The sequence below is a fragment of the Ammospiza nelsoni genome, chromosome 18 (assembly GCF_027579445.1).
Source record: "Ammospiza nelsoni isolate bAmmNel1 chromosome 18, bAmmNel1.pri, whole genome shotgun sequence".
NCBI classification, from domain to species: domain Eukaryota; kingdom Metazoa; phylum Chordata; class Aves; order Passeriformes; family Passerellidae; genus Ammospiza; species Ammospiza nelsoni.
The window spans coordinates 9,466,132-9,491,324 of record NC_080650.1 but is presented as its reverse complement, the minus strand read 5'-3'; the positions used below and the strand labels follow the sequence as shown (position 1 = coordinate 9,491,324).

Here is a 25,193-nt window from a genome sequence, read left to right as displayed (position 1 = left end):
GTGTTTTCCTCAGTGATTCCATGACCCTTTTCAAAGGTCTCTGTGGAATGTGATCTCCATGGGGGTTTCTGACCATAAATTCTCAGTGGGACCCCATAAAGATCACGCACTCACTGTGCCAAGCCCCACACAAACACTGGCGAGCCATCCCCACCCCAGATACTTCTCACCCAAACCAATGGAGAACTGAGAGCAGGAAAAAATGAACAACCTGATTAGGGCTTTCATTTCTTGATCAAAAAACTATTTCCTTAGAATCATGAAGGTCAGAAGAGACCTCCAAGGTCGAGTCCAACCTCTGATCAACACATTGACAACTAAACCAGAGCACTGGGTGCCACATCCAGTCATTCCTTGGGCACCTCCGGGGATGGAGACTCCACCACCTCCATGGGCATCCCATTCCAAGGCCTGACCACCCTTCCAGTGAAGGAATTCCTCCTGGTGGCCAAGAGGAAGCTCAGCTCCTTTCAGGCCAAGCAGGAGCTGTTTGTCTGCACCAGCAATACTTGAACCCCAAGTGCCGGAGCACAGAGGTGTTGGGTTCCAGATTCCTTCCAGAATTTCCCAGGGAACAGGAGGATCTCCATGGCCAGAAGAGAGGACTGTGGTGTTCTGGGGGATACAGCAGGAGCTGGGAGTCACTCAGGAGATAGAACAGGTTGGAGTCACCAAGTTTGCAAACAGCAATTCCCGGGAGGTATCGCAATAACTTCTCTCCAGACTGAAATATTTCCATTTCAGTCAAAACATGTTGGGTGCTATTTTTGCCAAAAAATCAGCTACTGGAGGAGAAGGGAAGTGTTTTCTCACTAAATATCCAAATAGTCTCACAAATATCCAAAATATTCTCTTTCTTTTCAATTCACAAAGTCTGCTATCTCTATAATTCTACATATCCTTCCTTACAGGAGCTGAGCTGAAATAAATCCTTAGTATCTTCTAAAGCAGCAATCATCTCAAAATATTTAATATTTCTATTTTTTCCTGAGCCCACTCAGCATGTAGAGTGCACACCTATAATTTTTAAAGACTGAAGGGCAAACTGAAATGCATCAATTTTTTTTTCCTTAAAGTCACTATTCCTAAAGTAGTGATTATCATCCTGAGCTATAGTTTAATGGAATGAAAGGTTTCTGTCATATCCAGAAATTGTGCTGTCCAAAAAAACCCTGTAGTGAAGTAAGAAGAGGGGAAAAATGTATTAAATCTTGACTTAAGCAATGTAGGAAATTGTTCACATAGCAAGGATGAGGTTGTTGATACTTCTGGGCCAAAATATTAGTTTTACATGGGCTGTTAATAGGCTATTTTCATTTTTGCATTAAAAATTGCAAAACTAAAAGAATTTTTTTTAATTGATTGGGAAAAGAATTTCCAAGGAAAAAACCCATCCCTGGTCTATTTAAAGTCTGTTGGAGGCTAATAATTAATATTTAGTTACTATATTAAAATAGCAGAAGAGGACAGGAAGAAGCAGAAAAAGTGCTGTGTAATATTTTGGTTTTTGTTAAAACTTGGGAAAAGAAATCATGGATGATGTCCAAGCGTATAGGTACTGAAGTGTATTGGTAAATAGGCTTTGACATCATCCATGATTTCTTTTCCCAAGTTTTAACAAAAATCAAAGTATTTTTGATCAAAATCAAAGTCTGGGCTCTGTTTTGCCTCCTACCTGGCCAGAGGTTCCCCAAATCCACAGGGCTGGACAGCAGCTCTGCAGAACTTCCCAGCAGCACCCACATTCCACTTCAAATTCCTCAGAGAACTCCCACCCCACAGATCAGGCCTGACAAGTGAATCCCTCCTGAAATCCCAAATCTCAAATTCCACCTCTGCCAGGTGCAATTAGAAACTCACTCTCATTTTCTCTCATGACAATTTCCCCTTTCCCTGGCCAAGTGATGCTCTCACCACGACAGACTCAAGAGTTCTGTAAAATCACTCCTGCCACAAACTCAAGGCCAGCAAAGAATTCAAAGGAGCAAATACAAGATGATTTTGCAATATCAGAACCAGAAAACTTGTTGGCCACTACAAATTACTAACAACAGACCTGCACAGAGCAACATCCAGTTCACTTTCTTGCTTATTACTACACTCTAAAAGAATAATAATTTTCCATATATTTTCATGTACAGACCTGAAGTTTCCTGATGTACCAGCTAAGGCATAGCAAATGAAGCTGCCAGACAAAAACCTTGTTAAAAACCTCTTCAAAAGTCCACAGTTTAGAATCAGGAAGCTCCTGCATTGAAGTATCCAACCCCTCCTGGCCCTAAACAAGTTATTCTAGAAAATGGTCCTGATATTTCTGCAACAAAACATTGGATACCTCAAGGCTTTCCAGAGCTGCTGTAGCTCATGGCAACAAGGCTTCAAAAGACTTATTAAATATCAGATCCCAAGGATCTGTTGGAGGTCAAGGTGAACCATGACATGGGAAAGGATTTCCTTTCCATGTTTTTACAGCAGCCTTGGAAATCCCTGAACTGTCTACATCTTGTTCACAATATCAAATTTTAGTCCAAAACCTGACCCAAGGATGAACACAGGGATTCTTCTCCATTCTTTCCAAATTTCCAGGAGATTTCCTCCTTGGGCAGTCCCAACAAAAGGACAAATATTTGTCACCCCATCAGTGCTGTCCCCTCTACCCAGCACAGAATCAACCCCCAATTCCAGATGTGCAAACACAACTCAATGGCTTTGGGTTTATAGCTCCCAGGCCACCAATTTGTTGTCCTTCCTGCTGAGGCTCAAGAGGAGGGAAGGAGTGGAAGTCAGCCATAACAGACAAAAGGAAGAAGTGGGGAAAAGTGTCTGGAATAAACAGATCATCTCCCAGGGATAAAAATCAAAACCCAAACCCAGTTGTTAGTGTACATTCATTTCAGCTGATTTCCAGAATATTGAAATAAAATTGAACCACTCTCAAGAGGCTGTCTGGAAGGTGATAAGCTAGAGCAGGATAGGAAATGGTAGGAGAGGAATTAGTGAGGACTTCCTGCAGTCTCAGCCTCTGATTAAACATGACCCCTTTTTGTCATGTTTAACAGAGAGTAACACCTGGGTGTGCAGCAGCACAAACCAAAATATCCACTGAGGAACATGGGAATCTATTCAGTGCCCCATTCTCCTCTAACACAGCAGATGTCCTGACCTTCCTGCCAGGACCTGAGGGGCTCCAAGATCCCTGGGTTGGGTTGGGATGGGAATCTCAGGCAGCTGAACAAGGCCCAGTGCCGGTGCTGTGCTGGGGCAACCCCAGGATCAGTCCAGGCTGGGGATGAAATGATGGAGCAGCCCTGGGGAGAAGGGATTGGGAATGCTGGTGGGGGAGAGCTGGACACACCCCAGCACCCAAAAAACCTCCCATGTCCTGGGTTGCCTCCCCAGCATCATGGACAGCAGGGCAAGGGAGGGCTCTGCTCCTGTGCCCTGCTCAGGTGAGACCCCACCTGCAGAGCTGCCCCAGCCCTGGGCCCAGCACGGGGAGGACCTGGAGCTGCTGGAGCAAATCCAGGAGGCACCAGGGTGGTCAGAGGGATGGAGCAGCTCTGCTGGGAGAGCTGAGATTGGAAATTGTCTCTGCAAAAGAGAAGGTTCCAGGGTGACCTACAAGAGAGCTGGAGAGAGACTGTTTACAAGGGCCTGGAGTGACAGGAAAAGGGGAAATGGCTTCACAATGAGAAAATAGGTTTAGATGGGATATTTGAAAAAAATCCACCCCTCTGAGGGTGGTGAGGCCCTGGCACAGGGTGCCCAGAGAAGCTGTGGGTGCACCTGAAAGTGTCCAAGGCCAGGCTGGACAGGGCTTGGAGCCACATGGGATGGTGAAGGTGTCCCTGCCATGGCAGGGGTGGGATGAGATGGTCTTTAAGGTCCCTCCAATCCAAATCATTCCATGGTGATCCTGTGGCCTGTTAGCAACTCCTCTGAGCAGTGCAGCCCAAAGCCATCTCTGCAACCAACCCAAGAACCAGCAGTGGAAAGAACCAGGTGGAGACCAAGAGCTCTCATTAGCAGAAATAAAAAGATACATTTCTCCATAAAAGATGCTGGAGTAAGAGGAACACAAGAGGAGCTGGAGAATGGACGTGGGCCAGAGGCAGCCCCTCATCCCTTCATGCTGGGCTGAGCTGCTGCTGATCAAACCCTGCTGCTCAGATCCCCAGAGGAAGATCAGTGGCAGAAACTGCAGCTACCCTGTGTTTCTTGAGTGGCTTTCTCACTTCAAAAAAGCTGTGAATAAGTGGGGTCTGCCCAGCTTCCCTTTGGATTTCATCTGAATTCTGTTAAATTCTGCAGAACACATTTCAACCAGGATCAGGAATATTTCCTGGGGGATGTGTGCTGGAGGAAATCTTCCCCTCCCCAGCAGATGTTATAATGCCAAATCTCACACTGACAGAGGGTGACCCCTGGGAGATTTCAGTGACAGAACCTGGGAAATGGAAGTGGATTAAAGATGCAGTGAGAGGACACAAGAAGAATGAGGTGGTTTCCAGCAGACCAAAACTGGTATGCTTGACTCAGCCTGATGCCCACCAGTCCAACAGGATGTTGGAATGCCAGGGAACAGCAGAGCTCATCCATTTCTTCTGCTGGCACCCCAAAATGCACTGTCATCTCTGTCACACTGGCTCTGACTCATGGAGCTGATTTTGTGTCCTCAGTGCCTGGCCCTGTTTCTGCTCTCAATGACACATGGGAATCTCTGGAATAATTCCTTTGGAGCCAAGAAGATTGTTGTGGATCAATGCCAGAGGCAGCAAACTGGCTCGTGATCCCTGACAGAGAAAACACAGCCATGACATCAGACTGTGCTGTCACTCTTCCCTGTCCTGTGCAGCATTCTGGATTTTTTTGTCACTTTTCAAGGGCTCAGAGTACCCATCCAAGGAGCCAAGAGCCACCATTTCATGGCATCATCACCCCCCTCAAAAGCCTTCCCAACAGAAGCTTCAAGGGTTGAACTGCATTAATTTACAAAATTAATTAAATTACAAAATAACCAGACTACCAGAAGCTCCTCAGCCCCCATAAGAACCACCACAGACAATGGGAGCTGCAGATGAGCAGCAAGAATTGGCTACAGGGTTGACCAGAATTGCTCCCTCACAGTGCTCCAGACCCACACATGCAGTAAAACTCACATCCCTCTATGCATTTTCCTTCCTTTGAAATGTTTTGGGTTTTTTTCCCCTAATCAAGAAAATAAAAAACTCAACTTCATGCTCAGAAAATTGAAAGCTTTGAAGAACCTCCTCTTCCCAGAGGGTCCAATCTACCAAAGAGGCTGCTGAAGGCACCTCTTGTGCTCCAGGAAAGAAAGGCAGCGGGAGGAAAATGAACATTCACTGGAATTTGGATCTCTCTGGAGCTTGTGGCTCCTCTTTTTTAGTGAAATCCTCTCCTGAAAGTATTCACACCACTCCTGAATGAAGTTCTACCTGGACAGACTTATCATCATCTTTCTGGGAAATAAGAGGAAAAAACCAACATGGGAGGCCCTGGAAAGGAAAAAGCCAGGGAGAGGGATGGACTCAAAGCCATGGTGAATGAATGTCAGGTCAGCAGTTTCTGGTACAAAAGGCTCTGAACTGTTAAAAAATGTGGGGGTTTTCCAGATACTTTTTCATAATGAAGGAATAGCACTAAAAATGCATCCCACCATATTCTCCAAGGGCATAAATGGACATCATTCCCTAAAACCAGGATAGACTGGTCCATCATTGGGAAACAACATCATAAACATACATTTATATATTAAAATATATAAAATATAAATTTAATTACATTTTAATATATATTTATATGTTAAATCTATATAAATCCACAAAAGGCAGGGCATAGTTCTGCAACATTCTCAATCCTGAATGGTTCTTTATCTCATAGACACAACCTATTTTTTATAGCTACAATTTATTTATATATATAACTAATTTTATGTATTTTCATATATAATTTTGAATATATTCATATATCTACATAAAAAACCCACAAAGGTGGGCACATATTTGCAACCTTGAATGGGTCTTTATTTTACTATAATCATCTTATCCTGCCCTCCCTTAAAAAAAATGCCACCTTTGTAAAGGCACACAGCCATTCCTCTGCTAAGTTATTAAAATGAACATCAGAAATTATCCAGTAAAGGCAAGGATTTTAACCCTTCCAGCTCTGAGTGGGTGTATTTATATATTCCAAGGGTTTCTGTTCCCTGCATCAGCGACCGCAGCCCCTGCATAAAAATGCCAATCAATTTTTAGCACGGGCTCAGTGTGGCTTGATGCCATGCTCTTCACATGGCACTGAGCCCTTCCTAAGAGTCCTCCCTGTTCCACCTCCTCCCTCCTGCTCCAAAAAAAAAAAAAAAAAAAAACCTTGAATCCAAACCTTCAAATCTTTCCAGTGGCTGTAATGAAAGGGTGGTTTGGCAGCAAAAAGAATATTGGCAGGGGGGAGAACACATCATCACTCAAGTTGCAGTAGAAGCTGGGAGACTGGCACGGGGTGGGGGGAGCTATTTCAAGGGGTAGTGCCACCATAAATAAATAAATATTGACAGATCCTGCCAGGATCTGTTGGAAAGGGCAGGCAGGGAACACAGGGCACATTCAGGAGCCCACAGAGATTATTTGGATGGAGCAGATTAAGTGCTGCCTATACCTTTTTTATACATCTATCTTGGCTTTTCTGGGGCTGAGTCTGAACATGTTTGTACACAGGAGGACATTTGCCCAGTTTGGGTGGGTTCCAGGTGTGTTTGCAGGATTGCAGGAATTATTTGGCGCCTGACAGCACAATTTTCCTGGCTATGGAGAGCCACACTCACATCATCAACTACAACAAGTAGAGATGACCACCTACAGCTGGCTCCTGGGTGGGCAGTGGGAAAAACCCTCCCATCACAAGGTCCCAAAGCAGGTCCCTCCAGCAGGAGCCAGAGGATAAAGGATCTGAGTGGCTCCTCCCCTCCTGGAAAATGCTCTGTTGAGAATCTCCATCTGTCTTAGCTAGGATCGTGGGTATGGCACCATTCCTGCAAAACATTTGCACCAGGAAGCAGCTTGACACATGGAGAAAGTTCCAAGTGAAGGGAAAAGCGCAAAGTTAATTACCAGCAGGGCCTGATATTTAGAAAAGGACATTAAACAGGATTTTCAAACAAGATTTAGGCTTGCTTTTCAGCTTAAGTACTTGCAGCCAAACCCAAGATTCTGAAAGGCCTCCTCAGCCACCTGGCCCTGGAGATCCCAACATTTTCTAACTTTCCCTTCTTCAACCTGAAACCACCACACCTCTGCTGCTGCTCTGCACATCCAGAATTGAGCAGGCAAACACTCCCCTCCTGCCAAAGCCCCTCCAAAGCCAGCAACAGCAGAGCACAGGACTCTCCAGCACCACCTCCAGAGGCAGCTGGAGCAGGCTTAAAAACCCTACTCCCAAAACAAGGCTGGGAGTTTTGTCTTTAAAGCACTGTCACCTGGGAGAAAGGAACACTGGTGGCCAGAGCTTCTCCAAGTTTTTAATGGGTCTAAGTCCACGTGCAGCCTCGGAGAGGAGAGTTTAGTACAAAACTAAAGGGTGTTCTGGATGGGGACAAGTCTGAAAGAAATGCAAGGTCCCCGTGGCCAAGACAGCATCCCACAAGTGAGCTCCTGCCTCTGCCACCCAGCAATTACGGTGGGAGCAGAAGGTCCAGGATTTTGGCCCCATGTCCTGGGAATATTTCAACAACCTGACGTAGAGCACCCATGCAGATGCCAAGGCACCATGTCCTGGCTCAGGGACATGCCAAGCAAGGCCCAGGTGGCTCTGGTGAGGGTCCCCATGAGGGTGGCACACGTTACCTCTGCATCCTGGACATTCTGTGGAGCTCCATGTCATCGCTGCCACGGAAGCCTTTGGCGAAGGGGTTGTTCTCAATCTTCAGCTGGGTGATCTGAAAGGGAGGAAACGCAGCAGGGTCATGGCCAGGGACAGAGGGGACAGAGGTTATTAAACCCAGGTGGAATGGGATGGAAAATACAGCTTGCAGGAACTCCAGTCATCCCTCAGCTCAGGCACTGATCACTCCAGATGGGCCTTTCCCTGGAATGCTCCACAGCAAAAATATCTCCTGTCAACAGCCTCTCGCTTCTCCCAGCCTTGTCCCATAACTAACATGTGAGACTGCTCACACACATTTTTCTCTGGAGAAAATCTGCTTTCTGAGAGTTTCATTTTGTTGTTGGGACAGAAGGGGCTTCACTGCTCCAAGGACCAGGGATGGAAGTTAGGTCTGAACAAATCCCAACAAGTATTTTCTCATCAATGCACAGACAAGACCAAAACCTCCCCTCTCAGACCCCCACACCCTCTCTCCCAGCCCAGGGAATCTCACCCTTTGGGTGTTTCAGACCAGCTGAATGTGCTCCAGATGCTCTGCATCTGCCATCCTGCCCCACAGCTGACAGCAATTCATGGACTCATTACCTAAATTACTTTGAGGGCAACTTCACCTGCGACCATGAAACCCTGGAGGATCTTTTGTCTCCCCATCACTTCCAGTTTGCTCACTAAGTGAGAGTCTAAATTTTAGCCAGATTAGTCCCTTCAAACTCAACTTTGGCCCTCTTAAAACATCTAAATTTAACATTTAAAGCAGCTTCTCGACAGACCATGCCCTTACCCAAGGACTGTGCTGCTCCAAGAGGTTCAATCCCTCCTGCACTACTTTTCCTGAGGGTTTTGGTGAGCAGGGCTCGTCATTTAAGCCAATATTCATTGTGGACCAGCAACACCCTCAGCTGCCCTGTGGATTTTGTAAAAACTCCCTCTGCCATGCCAAATCTCATGCAAATGCTTTGGTGCCTTGGCAGAAGAGGGCTGAGCCTGGACCAGGTGTGATATTGCTGCAAAGCCCCAAAATTAGGGCAGAAGAGGGGAAATTTTCTTTTTTCCCCCTCTTTTCTCCATCCCTGCCTGGCAGTCTGAGCTCTCAGCAAGGAATCAGGAGAGACCCTTGCCCAGGAAGAAAGACAACCTCATTTTGCACTGGAGGAGCTTCATGCTCTGACCATGTTTTATGGAAACCCCATCCTTCCTTCCCATTGAGAGCTGGCCAAGGGGAAGGAAAGGGCTCAGGATCAAGGCAGGGAGAACAGAGAGAGGTTCATGCTCACAGAGTCAAGCACAAACAACCAGGCCCACCTCCCTGCCAAAATCCAGAGAGGAAAATCTGGCTCGCCCAGTGTCAATAGCAAACCTCGCCAGGTGTATGCACAACCAGATTATTTTGCTCTTTTCTTGTCTTTTTGCATATTTTTTTCCAAGAGCCACTTGTTTATTTGCCATTTTTTGCCTCATTCAGCCCCAAACTTCTCCCAGAGCCCCCCACCACACTTACACTTATCTCCCCAGGCATTCCCATTAAATCAGGACCATACTTCAGCACATAAACAAGCCCTGGGCACTTTTGGCACTTTTTTTTTTTTTTTGTCCCTCATTTCAGATTTCAAAGAGAAGGGTAAACAAACAATCTTTTGGGGTCAATTTGCCAGTTGAGCCATTCTCTAGCAATAAAACAGAGGTGTATTTTGTAATTAAAAGCCCTGAATTATTACACAACCAGCTGTGTATTTTGCAAAGCAGCTGCCTATCGGTTTGAAGGTGGTGACTCTTCTAGAATGAATAATAGGCATTATTCAACATTTTGAATTTTCTTGAAGCCCTGTAAATGTAGGAGTTGTCCTGCCTTGCCGACCCCAATGGCAATATTTCCTCACATAAGTGAAGTCCTTCAGTGAGTGAGGATTTACAGGATTGGCACCCGCACACAAAGGCACAAAGGGCCGGATTCATCCCAACCTGACCGAAGGCATTTTAACCAAGGCGCCTGCACTGGGAGCCTCAGCTCCCTGTTGGAATCAAGGGAGGGACATGGGGACTGCCAGAGGGCTCTGGGGTGGGTGGCAGTGCCTTCACAGGTCCCCAGTGCACTCTGGTCACTGCAGGAGGAGCCAGCAGTGCTCCAGCCCCTCATTTAAACCCCTCAGTTGAATGCCCCATTTGATTCTTCAAGGTTTTAATGACCCACAAAATAGCAGCGAAAATATCAAAATGGAACCTCAATATTGCAAATCTGGTGATTTAAAAATCCCCTAACCCACACCAGGAACACACTTACAAGCAAAGGTGTTGATGCTGGTGGCCAAAAGCCCCAAGAGAATCACTGCCAACTTCAGCCTCCTTAAAATTAAGGATCTGCTGGATTGAAGGCATCTAAAAACCAGGGACTAAAGATTTAGAATTCATTCTCAGACCTTTGGTGTCATTCAGATGGATTGGAGCTCCCAGAACAAAGTTTCCCTAGGTGACAACTCATGGCATCCACCACCACAAAGCCAGGAGAGCCCAAGCCAGATTTAACAAAACTGTACACAACAAACTAGAAAACAGAGAAAAAGTTGGTGAATCCCCGCTTGAGCAAACAACCTGTGGAAGATATTTCATTTGGCCACTCTTTTACCTGACTTCCAAACTATTCCAGAGGTGGAAAAGCAAACTCAGGGGTGGAAATAACCTTCTTCTGGATCAGCTTTGCCACAGCAAAACTGAGTTTAATTGACTATAACTCACGGGGTGGGGGGGCAGGGGGGGAGAAAAGCTGTCAGAAAGTCAAATGACAATTACCTCATGAAAAATTAAACAAAATACAACGTCCTGAGAGGTCATTAAGACAGAGTGCCCAGGGCTGAATTGTACAGCACAGGTTCAATAAAACTGAAGGGCTTTGTTTGGGTATTTGTTACTGACAGCAAAGTTTCCCTGGTTCTGAAGCTGCCACAGACCCTTGCAGAGAGCAGAGCTTTGCAGGGTGAAGCCTCCCAGATTCCCACTTTCCAGGGCTTGTCTGACCTATGGGCTCATCCTCACTTTAATGGGAAGTGACAGTTCCCAGTGGAATTGGGAATCCCAAAGGAATCCCTGGGCTGCTCCCCTGCACTCCTTTCTCTGGGCTAATTGGCCACAAAGCTCTTCTGCTGAGACCTTCCCACCAGCATCCTCAGCTCCAGCATGGCAAAATTTAGCTTTGCACGGAGTTAGGTCTCTCTGCTTTACTTCTTTTTCCTTTTCCACAGGCATGTATTTATATGGGATTTGTGCCTAAGGGCTCATGAATATGGCCAAAATCAAAACTACCATTTTGTATTACTTTTTATCAAAAACTTGCCATGATGAGATTTTTCTCAATTGTTTCTCAGTTTAGAAGTTGTAACAAAGTTAGAACTTTGTTAGGGGTGATGTGCTCCACACCAGATGCTCTGGACTCAATTTTATTTACATATTTTGCTATTAACTTCTTTTTTTTTAAGCACTTAAGCTAAGGGAAGACACTTCACCCTGATCTTTTTGGGCTCTTCTGAAACTAAGAAAGGTTGGGCATTTTGGAAAAAGAATGCTCTGCAAGGAATATGGATCCTGAATTTCGGAGTTCTCACTCAGGTCTACTTGGAGAACTTAAAACTGATTGGAGGGGGGAAAAAAATCCCCATTTAGTGATGAAGAGGTGCAGGTGCTTACCCTTGAGAGGTGCAGAGCACTCATGGAGCTCCCCTCTCCATGGGATCCAGTTCTCCCTGGCCTGCAGGTGGCCATGGTCCTGCTCAGGGTGGCACAGAGGGACCTGGAGCTGGCAGTGCTGGCAGCCACAGGAGCTGCAGAGCACAGAGATTTCTCTGCCAGGCTCTCACATGGCCCAGGTGGGAACCAAGGAGAGAAACAGATGGAGCCAAGGTGGCTGCTGAGCCCAGGGACACCTGGGCCAGGCAGAGGAGCTGGATGGGGAGCTGGGACTCAGCCCCAGGAGAAGGGAGGGGGGAGTTGCTGGCAGAGGGGAGAAGATGCTGAACCCAAAGCAGTGAAGAAAATGGGAGGGACTGGGAGGCTGCTGGGAGGTGCTGGGGTGAGACAGAGGAGCTCACTGAGGAGCCTGCTGCCTGAACTGGGATACAAGGACAGGAACAGAGACCTGGCACAGAGTTCTGCAGGAAGGAGAGGAGTCTGCAGGCAGGATGGATGCCAGATCCAGAGGGAGTCTTGGCCAAGCTTGAAGAGAGGGGCTACTTTGAGGACCAAAAGAGTCCAGGGGCTCAGGGCTGGCTGAGCACCCCATCCCAGGGCTGGCAGGGAGCATGGACAAGACTGGGGACAGAAGGGGACAAGGCTGGGGACAAAAGGAGACAAGACTGGGACAGAAGGAGACAAGACTGGTTCACCCAGAGTTGTGAAGGACATGAGACCCCTGGAAGGAAGCACTGTCCCACCAAGGCCTGGAACAGCAGTAAGGATCATGAAGAGCCCCACAGAGGGTCAGGGAGAGCAGCAGCTCCCTGCCATCCTCAGGTGCCCCAGGGCTGCACAGAAGCCACCAGGGCTGGTGATGAAGAGGAGCTCCTTGGTGTCACCTTGCTTAGCCCCGGGGAGCTCTGTCTCTCCCAGCACTTGGGGGACCCCTCTTTGGAGAGGAGTCTGCCCTGGGTAAGGAGAGGAGCTGTCCCCTCTTGCCAGCCAGATGGAGAAGCACAGGGACAGTGACCCCAGGCAGGGCAGGGAGAGCCTGGGGGCTGCACGGGGGAGCCCCATGAGATGCCAGCCTGGCCACCACACTGGTGGCCTCTGCAGAAGGGGTGGAGGTGGCACCTGCAACCTGAGAGAGGGAAAATGGAGCTCTCAGGAGGAAACATGCACACCCAAGGACCTGCTCACCTCCAGCCCTCAAGGACAGTGACAAGAAGCCACATGCTCAGAGGGGACACCAGCTCTCCAGAACCCCAGAGCGGGCCACCAGCTGACTCACCAGCATGATTTTAGCACTGGGTCTTTTTCTTTCCTCCCTTCTCCTTTTTCCTCCCCTTTTTAAGGGAAGGATGAACCTCTGTATTCAGAAATCCCACCAGATACCTGGCAGTGAATCCAGTCTTTGGCCATGCCCTGCCCTGCTCCTCCCAGCATTTCTGGGGGCCTGGAACATCCCACCCAGGGCTAACATTTCCTTAAAAGAATTTTGGCTACCAAGAATGTTAAATAACTTAGGGTGGGGAAAAAAAAATCAGCATAAAACCGGATATCCTGAGGGGGGGAACCAATATAAAGCCCAAGCCCAGCTAAGGGGGAAAGTAGGTTGTAAAAATTAATGAGAATAATTGTTGTGAATTCTTGCTTTTGAAAGAACCCTCGTGAGGGGAGAACCTTAATTATTTCTGTCTATTAGGTTCATTTCCTGGTCCTAAGCAGAGAGCTCATACCTAATAAATATGAGCCAGTAACACAATGATTTAAGCTACAGCAAAATGGTGCTTAACTGCAGGGAAAGTTAATATTTGGGAATCAACCTGATTGCAAGCAGCCATTGTGTAAATGGCAAGGAAATGAAATGTGCATGTGACCTTTTTTAACACCTCAGTATTTCTGGGGTGTTTTCAAGGGTAGCAGAGAGGGGGGAGGTGACCAATGGAGCTGCTGACAACCACCCTGAAAACTTCACCAAAACTCTCTTCATAGCTTAAGCCTCTTTTTGGGGAGTAGGGCTGAGGAGAGGGAGATCCCAGGGTGCTTAAATATCTTTGCAGGCTGTCTAAAATATCAGGGGAAATAAGCACAAGCCCTACATTGGGATTGCAGCTGTGTTCTTGAAATAAATTGACCTATCTGGAAGCAGGCAGGTATTTCTATAAGCTGTGTAAGCATGGACTCACATGCATTTTGGGGTGAGTCACACAATTCATTCTGTAATAGAATTCAGCTCTAACAGAGCTCTTGAAACCTAAACCCCATGGAGGGATGAATGTGTGTGTGTAAAATACATGGGTGTTTAAAATATGTCAGAGCCTGGGTGGGATGGATGGGAAAGATTGCATGAGGGATGAGCTACAGGTGAGAGAGAAAAGTGGGAAAAAAATCAGCAAGAGCTGGAGATGCCCCACACGTTGGGGACTGCCATCCTTTATGGCAGGAGGAATGCAGCCTGTGTTACAAGAGCAAAATCTGGTTTTCCAAGCAACCTCTCAGCTGTGAAAGCTGAGCTCAGGTTTCAGCTGGGGGAAGAAACCCCAATTCACCCACCTCAGCTGGGAGATGTTTCTCCTTGGCATTTGCATCACCCCCAATATCATTCCCTGTCTGCACTGGGGTGAGCTCCAGCTTTTATTCCCTTCCCTGCAGGGAGATGCCATTTAGGGAAGATCATCCCCTGGTTTATTTTTATGGCTCTATCTTTCCCAATTGGGATTTTATCTTGGGGCTCCAGCCCCTCTTCCCCTGTTCACCCCCCGATTCCATGCAGCACAGGGAGGAATGTGTGTGTCAGGGGGCAGAGGGATGTCAGAGCCTGTAAAACGTGTCAGGGGTGTGTAAAATGTGTCCTGGTGTGTCTGTGGGGATTCCTGCCTGTGTCAGATACACAGATGTCATTTCTTATCAAACAGATGTTGCTGATTTACAATCAAATATTCCTGCTCCTCCTAGTATGGCAGTTTTCCCAAACTACATGTTCCTGCTTTGCTTTAGTTTTATTTGCATGATCATTTCTTTTCCTATAAACCAGCCCCGTTTTTCTTCAAAGGAGAGGAGCTCCATTCACGTCTGTTTTCTGCTCGGGAAATGCCTTTAAAGCAGGCAGTGTGTCCTGTTTTATTAACTCCCACTTCTATTAATATTATATTCTTTCTGCAAATCCATCAAGCAGAAGTTAAACTTGATTTTATAGCATCCACAGTGGAGTTATAATTTAAGGCATAATTTGGCAAAGACTCAATTTGGATTGGGTTTGCTTGTCCCAGCCGTGCCAGCAGCTCTTATTTTAAAGGGCAGGGAAGTATTTTCCTTTCTCCCTGGTTATGGTGGAACACACTTTCTTCTCCAGCCCAGCTTGCTGGTCAGCTGATGAATGGAGGAAATGCAATCATTTCACACAGCTTTAGGAACCTGCATTTCCAGGAAAGCATCCAGGATTTCTTTGGGGTGCTAAATGACTTTTCTCTGTTTGAGAAACAATTATTCTATGGGGTACAAAAGAGCCATTCTACCTACCTGTAATACAAGTTTGTAGTAAATGCTTTTCATGTGATTGGGAGAGGAATTTGCTGTTTTGCTGAGAGAAATTGAGTTTTCATGGGGCTGTGGCAAGGGACAGTTGGTGAAAGATTCATCTGTGGAGAACCACCCTGCCTCCACTCAGCCTTCTTCCTCCTCCTCCTCCCTGCTGGGTGGGGAAGCAGCGGGCTCCTCACAGAGGGGCAGCGACAGCACCAAGAAAACCCTTATTCCACCCAAGCCAGCACAAGACGAACCCATCCCGTTATTCTCGTGCTTTGTTTGCTGATCCCGGGGCTGAGCCTCCCTTTCCTGGCCGGGCCTCCCGGCTGCCGAGCCCGCAGCCCCCGTGGGCAGCCGGGTTATCAGCGCCCGGCTCCCTCCTCCAGATTAGGAGCCTTTGACCCACGGCGAGGGGGGAAGATAAACCAAACTTCCTCGGTTGGATGTCTCCGTGTGAGCAAAGCATCCTGGTGAGCTCATTCCCCCCTCCCCGGCTCGCCCCGAGCCTGGCTTTGGATGCTTTGCGCGGCCAGGAATAACAGAGGGGATGGGATGGGATGGGATGGGAGAGGGGAAAGAGGAAGGGAGGAGGAAAATGGGAGAGGGAGAGGAAAGGACAAGGAGAGGAGAGGGAAAAAAAGGGGACAAGGAAAGAAAGGGAAAGAAACAAGAAAGGAAAGGAAAAGGAGGAAAGGCATGGGGGGCAGAAGAAGGAGACAAGGAGAGGAAAGAAAGGGGAAGAGAAAGGAGGAAGGAAAGGAAAAGGAGAAAGGACAAGGGGAGAAAGAGAGGAAAAAGAAGGAAAGGAAAAGGAGAAAAGACAAGGGGACAAGGAGAGGAAAAAGAAGGGGACAAGGAGAGAAAGGGAAAGAAGAAGGAAGGAAAGGAAAAGGAGAAAGGACAAGGGGACAAGGAGAGGAAAAAGAAGGGGACAAGGAGAGGAAAAAGAAGGAAAGGAAAAGGAGAAAAGACAAGGAGAAAAGGAGAGGAAAAAGAAGGACAGGAAAAGGAGAAAGGACAAGGAGACAAGGAGAGGAAAGAAAGGGGAAGAGAAAGAAAGAAGGAAAGGAAAAGGACAGGGAGGAGAGAGCAGGAAAAGAAAGGACAAGGGGACAAGGAGAAGAAAAGGAAGGGGGAAAGGAAGTGGGGAAGGGGAAAGGAGAGGAAAAAGGAGGGGGAAAGGAGAGGAAAGGAAAGAAAAAAGAGAAGGAAGGAAGAAAAGAAAAAGGAGAATGAAAAAGAAGGGGTGAAAGAAGAAGCAGGGAGGGAAGAGGGGCTGAGTGTCTCAGGAAGAGGGAAGAGCGGGATGCGGTTTGCGGGGCGGGGGCCGGCCCAGCCCCTCACCTTGTGGTTTTGGTAGGAGGTGACGGCGATGAAGGCGGTCTCCGGGAAGACGTGGGTGCAGAAGGCGGTGTTCTTGGAGCCGAAGCCGTTGTTCTCGTCCGCTTTCACGATGTGGAGCCGGGGCTGGTACTTGTGCATGGAGTTCAGGATGATCTGGGCAGGGGGAGAAGGAGAGGACATCCCGTGGGAATGGAGGGGGCACAGCACGGCGCAGGGCAGGAGGAGAAGGACACACACCAACAGGAACCCACAGCCCCTTCCCCAGAATGTTTGCTCTTTTCAGGAGTCCCTTCCCCAAAATGTTGGCCCTTTTCAGGAGCCCCTTCGAAGGGCAGATGGAGGTGCTGGGTAGGGGCACGGATCTCCCCAGAAACTCGGGAGATTTTCTCGAGGAGAAAATTCGCGAGTAATAAATGGTAGGCACGCCCGGGAGCCCAGTAGGGCCGGGAGGTGCTGTCAAAGGTGCTTCCTCACCTGCTGCCCCCACACAAACCCCTGAGGGACCAAAGCTGCTCCCCCAACACGCACTGGGGGCAATGCGGGCATCTCAACACCCCCATCCCATCTCAGGGAGGGTAAAGAGCGCAGAAAGGGCGAAGGAGGAGAGCTGGGGGGATTTGGGGATTTAGGGCCATCTCTCCCGCACAGGACGGTGGCGGGGCCGGGAGGGGCTGCGGGGGGTTCCAGATAAAGAGCGGGCCCTGCTCGGTACCGGGTTAATCCCGGGGGAGGATGGGGGCCGGCGGGGGGCCGCTCGGGCCCGATAATGACTGCCGGACCCTGGCGACAGCGAGACGCAGCGCGTCCCGCCGCCGCCTCCCCCGTCCCGGGGGTTTAAGCAAATTGCTTTGACATCCAGGAAAGTCGTAGACATCAACGGTGAACGATCTAATGGTTTTTAATTTCATTACAGCGACTCTAATTGAGAGGCTCCTGGCGCAGCTCCTCCTCTGAAGTCCCTTATTGTCCCTTCAGCGTCTTGGGTTTGTTTGGAGGGACTTTTTCCCCAGAGCCGCCTGTTCCCAGCGGGGATGCCTGGCCCCTTCCCCCCGGGGCCGGATCCCCCCCCGGATCCCCAAAAGCACCCCGGGGCTGGGATGGGTTCCCCTGGCTGCGCTGCTTCCCTCCCTGTTCCCGCAGGAAAATTCCTGATCCCTGGGCAGCAGCCCCTGCAAACCCCTTCTGCAGCAGCTCCATTAGAATGAAAATGAAATTTGAATTATAAAAAGAAAAATTCGAATTATAAAAAGAACAAGGAAATCAAGCCCCGCAAATGGAGGTGCAAAGTAGCGCTTGTAAATGATGCTCAGCTTTGGGGTGGGCTCGGGACTCTGCTGGCTCCTCTCTCCCCTAAAGCCCTCTCACTTCTTGGCGACCACGTGGGCGAGGATTTAATAGCACAAAATTTATCATTAAAAAGCGAAGAAGAAGAAAAAAAAAACCAGCTTGGAAAAAATGAAACTGAAGTGTTGAAACGAGACTGGAGAAAAATCTGCTCTTGGAAAGGGCTGGCGGGGTCTGGAGTCACATATTCGTTCAATTATATATTTTATATATATATACACATATATATATATATATTTTATTCATATATATTTGCTCAGAGGAACTCGCATCTTTGGAGACCTTCGAAGGAGGGCTGTTCCTGGCTGCAGAATTCACACAAATTTTCACGGCCCCACGAGTCTCACAAAGACTTTTTTAATGCCCAAGAAGTTCTAGCGGGACTTCAATTTCTCTAATTGTCCTTAATTATTGTTACTTTTCCTTTTTCCTTTCTTTTTTTTTTTTTTTTTTTTTTACTTCCTGATCGAGGATCCACATCGTTTTAGGTCCTATTTCCTCCGCTAATTATGCCTGATTGATTTTACCTGTTAGGCAAATTCCCGGGCGGATTTTAACGATTGGGGACTCCGCATGCGATTAAAATCCGAGTGACCAAATTCTCAGTGAAGCCGGGAGAGTTTCACCCACTCGCCAACTCCAGGCCCCGGGGGTCTGCCATCAATTCCCACGAAATTTGAGGTTTATTTCTGGGGGGGTCCTCAGGGGGGTTCACCCCGCTCTCCCAGGTGAGAATAACCCCCCAGCAGCCTGGGTTTGAGGGTGGGTGACACTGGCACGGGACAGCACGGTGCCCTTGTCCCAGCCCCGGCACTTACATGTCCGAAGGGATCCAGGTGGTTGTTGGTGAGTTTGAGCTTCTGGAAGGAAACCAGCTGCCTCATCCAGTGCGCTCCGGTGGCGGGGGAGTCGGGGTGCACGTACAGCCTGCCGGGCATGGCCGGCTCTGCCTTGCCTGTCACCGACCTGCGGGGGACACGGGGCTGGGCTGCGGCCTCCTGGGGACGGCCCGTGGGCTCCTGCCCCCTTCAGTACCTTCCTGTTCCCGTCTGTACCCTCCCGTGGGCTCCTGCTCCCCGGCCATCCTTTCCTGGGGCTCCTACTCCCGTCTGTCCCCTCCCGTGGGCTCCTGCTCCCTTCAGTCCCCTTTTGGGGCTCCTGTTCGCGGCCATCCCCTCCTGGGGCTCCTGCTCCCCGTCCGTCCCTTCCTAGGGTTCCTACTCCCTTCAGTCCCCTCTTGTGGGCTCCTGCTGCCCGTCCGTCCCTTCCTGGCGTTCCTGCTCCCCCATCCATCCCCTCTTGGGTCGTCTGTCCCTTCCTAGGGCTCCGGCTCCCGGCCATCCTCTCCTGGGGCTCCTGCTCCCCGTCCGTCCCTTCTTGGGGTTCCTATTCCCATCCATCCCCTCCCGTGGGCTCCTGCTCCTCTGCATCCCCTTTTGGGGCTCCTGCTCCCCATCCGTCCCCTCTTGGGGTTCCTATTCCCATCCATCCCCTCCCGTGGGCTCCTGCTCCCCATCTGTCCCCTCTTGGGGCTCTTGCTCCCCATCCGTCCCCTCCTGGGGGCTCCTGCTCCCCCTCTCTCCCTTTCTGGAGTTCCTGCTCCCCCTGTCTCCCTTCCTGGGGCTCCTGCTCCCCGGCCATCCTCTCTTGGGGCTCCTACTCCCCATCTGTCCCTTCCTGGGGCTCCTGCTCCCTTCAGTCCCCTCTTGGGGTTCCTACTCCCGGCCATCCCCTTTTGGGGGTCCTGCTCCCGTCCATGCCCTCCCGTGGGTTCCTGTTCCCCCATCCATCCCTTCCTGGGGTTCCTCCCGTGGGTTGCTGCTGCCCCTCGGTCCCCTCGCCCCCAGGTACCCCGTGCCGGGGAGAAGGAGAAAAGGCATTTCCAGCACGGCTGGCTCGGGGAATTACTGAGCTCTTTGGCACCTTTCCCGTCGGAGATGGCTCTCGCCGCTCGCCCGTTTAACCCCATCCTTCCCCCTTTCCCTAATTACTGCCAGGAGCAAAGAATCAATCCTTAAAGGTTTTCCTGCCCGGCGATATTCCCTTCCTTCATATAATTAAACCATCAGCTCCACAATAGCAAATAATTTCATCGTCAAACAGGATTCGTTAACTGCGACAGAATTCCTGCTGTTTTCCCCTTTTTTTGGATGCATTTTTGTCCCAGGGGCTGTGGTAACACCCTACTATGCCCAAGTGAGGATCCTGCAGCCCAACATTTTGCACGGAAAAAGGAGGACGAGCCGCTGATTGAAGGATTTCTCCCACCTCGGGCAGCCCCAGAGATCTCGTCCCTGTCCCCCCAGGCGTGCCTACCATTTGTTATCCGCGAATTTGTATCTGTGGTCATCCGCCGGTACAATATCCATCAGCAGGATGTACTTGGTCTTTGGATTGAGTCCAGTGACCTTCACTTTGTAGCTGGGGAACATTCGCCTGTTGAAGAAATAAATAAATAAATATAAGTAAAAAAACAAAGTTTGCCAGGGTGGTTTCGTGTGTGTGCGAGGAGGAGACATTGGAGGGAACATTTACCATTTAACAAAAGGGTTAAACCCCGTTCCCAGATGGATCTTCCCCTGAGAAGGCATTTGGGACAGGTTTGGGTGGTGCTGGGTCCCATCCAGGCAAACCGGGTGATTTATCAAACCAAAATCGGAATTTCGAGGCTGGCGTGTTTGTTTATTCACCTCCTCGTGTATCTGTTAATCTATTCGTATTTTTACTAATTATTTCTTTCACTAAAGTTTTGAATCTCTGGGGTTTTTTTAACAAATCTGAGCGTGAGAACTTTTGGAAGCAAGTTACTTCCCTCCCTCCATAAACCGCTGGAACAGGAGAGGAAATTTGCCAAAAAAAAAGTTTTAAAATAAAAGTTACAATATAGATACTCCTATAAAAATTATATTTATATATCTTTCTATAAATGTATATGTTTATAGAAATATGTTCTCATATATTACATATATAGAAATATAAATATTTTAAAATACATTAATATGAACACCTCGAGGTTCTAGGGACAGATAACGAGCAAAAAACCTGCACGCACTCAGGTGGAAGAGAAAATCCGTGAACAGCACTGCGATCACCCCGAGACAGCAGCAAACACACCTGACAAATCCTTGGAAACCCTCGGATACACACAAGGCAGGGGCTTTTCGAAATATTTTCCATTACTGCAAGGCAGGCACTTAAACCACTGCTGTTATTTTAGTTCGAGCTTTCCAAATATTTAAAAATAAAGCAGATGAAAATGGAGCCCTGGACTTAAAACACGCATAAACAACAAAAAAAAGAGAAAAGTCCCACACCTCTAAAAATACCTCGCTCTTCTCCAGGCTCGGATCGTATCGCTGCCGTGGGGCACCTGGGCTGGGCTTTAATTCGGCTCTAAAAAGTTGTAGGGGGGGCGAAAAGCGCCCAACGAAGGAAGCGAGTGTTGAACTTAAACTTTTTAAGGGAGGAGAAACCAAATTCCAGCTGGAGATTAATCTGTAACTCCATGGAAAACACCTGAGCAGCGGGAGCAGGGACTTGAACGAGAACCACGGGCAAGGATGTAAATAAGGAAACCGAGCCCGCATCTCCCCTCGAGCCCTGCCTGTAAATGTCTCTTTTATTGCCCTCCAGATGAGATCTCTGTCCACAGAGATTTTTGTTTGAAATTTCTGCAAGGTGGTTTCTGTCTCCCTTCGGAGTTGGAATTTTTAAATTTTTTTTGTCCCTGTGAACCGGGGTTTTTATCGGGACATCCCAGCACCGACTCCATCCCATGTCCCCTTGGCCACAAACCCCTCTCAAATCCATTTTCGCAGCAGCGAGGTTCAAGGGGAAGGCGAGATCTATTCGCTAAAACTTTATCCAACCAGCTCGATATTTATTTTCCCCCTCCCTCTTCAGGCAAATACAACAAATACCAGCTGACAGAGCAAAACGAAAGTTTGATTCTGCCCTGTTGATTGCGTCCCTACAATCTGAAACTATTCCTACACGTGGAGCCTTTTTCCCTTTACCTCCAAGAATTCTAATTGAAAATCACAACGAAAAATCCTCCCTCGGGCTGCCCCCAATTTGTTGATAGGACTGGAGAGACTTTTTTACTGCGTCTCGCTGGCCACTCTTCAATTTAACAACCCTCCACCACGTTAATATCCAGGATAATGTTAAATCCCCTCAAAAATACCCTCGTCCGCATATAAATATCTGCGGATCAGGTTTACACGGCCGGTCATGGAATCGATTAAACCCCAATAAAGTTGGATTTGCAAGGCTGCATATTTTGCCGCACACCCACGCAGATAAACACCCGCACAGAAACACACCCACATGATATTTATTTGCGGACGCATCTATCTCTGCATCTAAACAGCTTTTTTATGTCTCTATAAACAGTAGCTTAAGACCGCCTCGACTTTTAAAAGGGGTGAAGTGGCTGAGATGGGAATATTCGCTCCAGAGTGAGCAGAAATAAATAAAAAACTCCGTAAAACGGCATGAAACTTTGGGGGGGCAAGCAGAAGAGCCAAATTGCACCAATAGTAATAGTAATAATAATGGCCCAGCGAGCTGCTCTAAACAAAGTTTGCTTTTTGGCCAAGTGGTTGCAACTCGCGTTCGCCTGGAAAGTTTCCAAAGGCCTGAAGTCGGAATTAATGACCCAACTGTTCTGGTTGAGAAAGAAGCCAGAAGAAACAATTTCTGCCGCCTCTCTGCAGGCAGGGAGGGCTCTGCACGGCCGGCCAGTGGCACACACACACACACGGACACCAGAGGTGTGACTGTCCCCGGGCCAGGGAGGTGCCCGGTGTCCCCTTCCAGGCGGGGTTGTCCCCCTGCCCGTCCCCGCAAACACCGAGGGCACCGCGGAGTCCCCCTGCTCTTACCTGCCGGCCTTGGTTATGATCATCTCCGTGCCCACCTCGTGGAACTTCAGCCACAACTCGCGTTCGTGCAAAAACACCTTGATGCCCTCCATGCCCTGCGGAGCGGGGAGGCACAGAGCGTCAGCCCGAGGGCAGCGGGGACAGCCCCGAGGGGAGCAGGGACAGCCCCGAGTGGAGCAGGGACAACCCCGAGAGCCATGGGGACAAACCCGAGGGGAGCCGGGACAGCCCTGAGGGCAGCGGAGACAGCTCGGAGAGCAGCGGGCACAGCCCCGAGAGAAGCGGGGACAACCCCGAGGGGAGCAGGGACAGCCCCGAGGGCAGCCGGGCTCTGCACGGCCCCGCACGGCCCAGCCGGGAGCTGGCAGGGAAGGGCCGGGCTCTGCGGGCCGAGCTCGGGGCACTCCCGGGCTAACCCTGCCCAGAGCCGGCCGCAGGGTTTGCAGGCCGGAGGGGTTTGAAGGACGAAGGGTTTGCAGGCCGGAGGGGTTTGAAAGACGGAGGGTTTGCGGGCCGGAGGGATTTGCAGGCCGGATCCCCGGGATGCCGCTCAGGGCAGGCCTGGAGCGGGGTCCTGCGGGCAGAGCGCCCCTGAGCCGGCTCCCACCGCATCCTCCCGGAGAAATCCTCGCCCGGCTGCTCCCAGAGCCAAGCGGAGGAGACTGACACCGTCCCACGAGTGATTTACAGGCCAGAGCGGCGTGGCTGTCGCCCTGCTCCTCTCGGGCCCTGATTGTCTCGATGCCACCGTGGGGACAGCACATCCCTGCAGCCGGGTTGGGAGGCACAGGGGACACCCGCGGCCGAACTAAGGACTGCTCCCCATCCCCATCACTAAAAAAGCCCCTCAGACCTCGGGGATCTCTTTCCAAACACTCCCGGTGCCCACCCTGGCCCTGCCGAGCCTTCTGTGCACCCGTGGGCAGCGGGGTCCATCGGGGGTGCTGCCGGGGAACCCCACAGCAGGGACCGCGGTGAAAATCTCCTTTCCCCGCATTTCTCCCCTCTCATCCCAGCACCGAGAGCTCCCATTGCGGGGAGAAGCCGAGGGCTGGCTCGGAGCACGGAGCCCACACAGCGCCAGGGGGGCCAGGGCTGAGGGAGGGCACCAGGGACCCCCCAAGTGTCGCTCTGAGGGTGCCCACGCGTGGCTCAGCCTGCGCTGAGTGCCCGCTGTGCCCGCCAGGGAGTCCGAGGGGCGCAGATGTGGGTATGTACAAAATATACACATTTATATATAAATATAAAGGTATCTCCGCCCTGTGTGTGCTCGCCCGTGCATTTGCCCACCCGGGCACGGACACTGGTGGGTGTAGGGGTGCCGCTGCAGGCCGGGCTCCCCTCGCTGTGTTTTGGGGTCCTGCTCCCCTCCTGCTTCTCCACACTCCCAAAATTCTCCCGGGTGCATCCCCGCAGCTTTGGAGCTGGAGAACGACCTCAAATAACTCGGCAGGAGGGTGAGCCCACGGCCAGGCGAGGCTTTACCCACGCGTGGGGCCTAAATTCCCCCAACCCCCGGCTGGGAAGGAGGCAAACGGCGGGGAAAAGGGGGAATGGAACAGGGATGGGGGGAAAAGGGGCAAACAGCGAATGGAACAGGGATGGGGGGAAAAGGGGCAATGAGAGAATGGAACAGGGATGGGGGGAAAAGGGGCAATGAGAGAATGGAACAGGGATGGGGGAAAAGGGGGAAAAGAGCGAATAGAACAGTGATGGGGTGGAAAAGGGGGAAACCAGCGAATGATACAGGGATGGGGTGGAAAAGCGGCAATGAGCGAATGGAACGGGGACGGGGTGGAAAAGGGGCAATGACCGAACGGAACAGGGATGGGGTGGAGAGGGGGCAATGAGCGAATAGAACAGGGATGGGGTGCAAGGGGAGCAGCATGGGCGCTTACCTGCTGGGTGAAGGCTGCCTGGGGTGAGGTGGGTGACTTGCTGCTGTTGCCCAGCTGCGTGTCCTGCTTGCCCTCGGCCTGCAGCTCCTTGGCCTCCGCATCGGCCGGCGTGCTGGGCAGCCCGAAGCCTTCCTCGCTATCCGCCATGTTACGAGCTTCCTTCGCCGAATCCCCCACTGCAGGCACACGTCGGGAGAGAGCAGAGATAAGAGACGCACAAGTCAATGCTGACGTTTAATAAAGGATAGATTTTGATCGGGCGGGGTGGCTCCGAGCGAGAGCAGCGCCGGCCGGGGCTGCCCCGACCATCCCAACACTCACTTTAACACTCACAAGGCCCTTTAACTTTGGGAGAGGGAGAAATAAAGACTTTTATTTATTATCGCAGCCCGCAAGGGATGATAGGATTTGGGGGGGGCTCGGGGGGGGTGTGGGGAGGGAGGGGAAGGGGGAGGCGGTATTATTGAATGCATCTTTTTGGAAAAGGTAAACAGCGCGTTTTTAGGGCTGCCTGGCAGCACCCGAGGGGCTGCGGAACGAGCAGCGAGTGGCACAAACGGCTCTGGAGCCCCCACCTCGAACCCCACAACCTCCAGAGGCTTGGCCACCTCCAATTCCTCCCGAATCGCTGCGG

The 25,193-nt window shown here is 50.1% G+C and overlaps 1 protein-coding gene across 1 annotated transcript in view; it reads right to left on the bottom strand.

The window, feature by feature from the left end:
• The window catches only part of TBX5 (T-box transcription factor 5), a 36,258-nt gene extending 11,523 nt beyond the window's left edge, over window positions 1–24,735 (bottom strand). Inside the window, exons 1-6 of the mRNA XM_059485260.1 lie at window positions 24,560–24,735; window positions 22,662–22,756; window positions 20,092–20,211; window positions 18,594–18,741; window positions 16,432–16,584; window positions 7,860–7,951 (exon numbers count right to left, since the gene is read on the bottom strand). Coding sequence (XP_059341243.1) covers window positions 7,860–7,951; window positions 16,432–16,584; window positions 18,594–18,741; window positions 20,092–20,211; window positions 22,662–22,756; window positions 24,560–24,706 — 755 coding nt within the window. The 5' untranslated portion in view covers window positions 24,707–24,735. The remainder of the gene's footprint in view (window positions 1–7,859; window positions 7,952–16,431; window positions 16,585–18,593; window positions 18,742–20,091; window positions 20,212–22,661; window positions 22,757–24,559) is intronic.
• Between the last annotated feature and the right edge of the window lie 458 nt (window positions 24,736–25,193).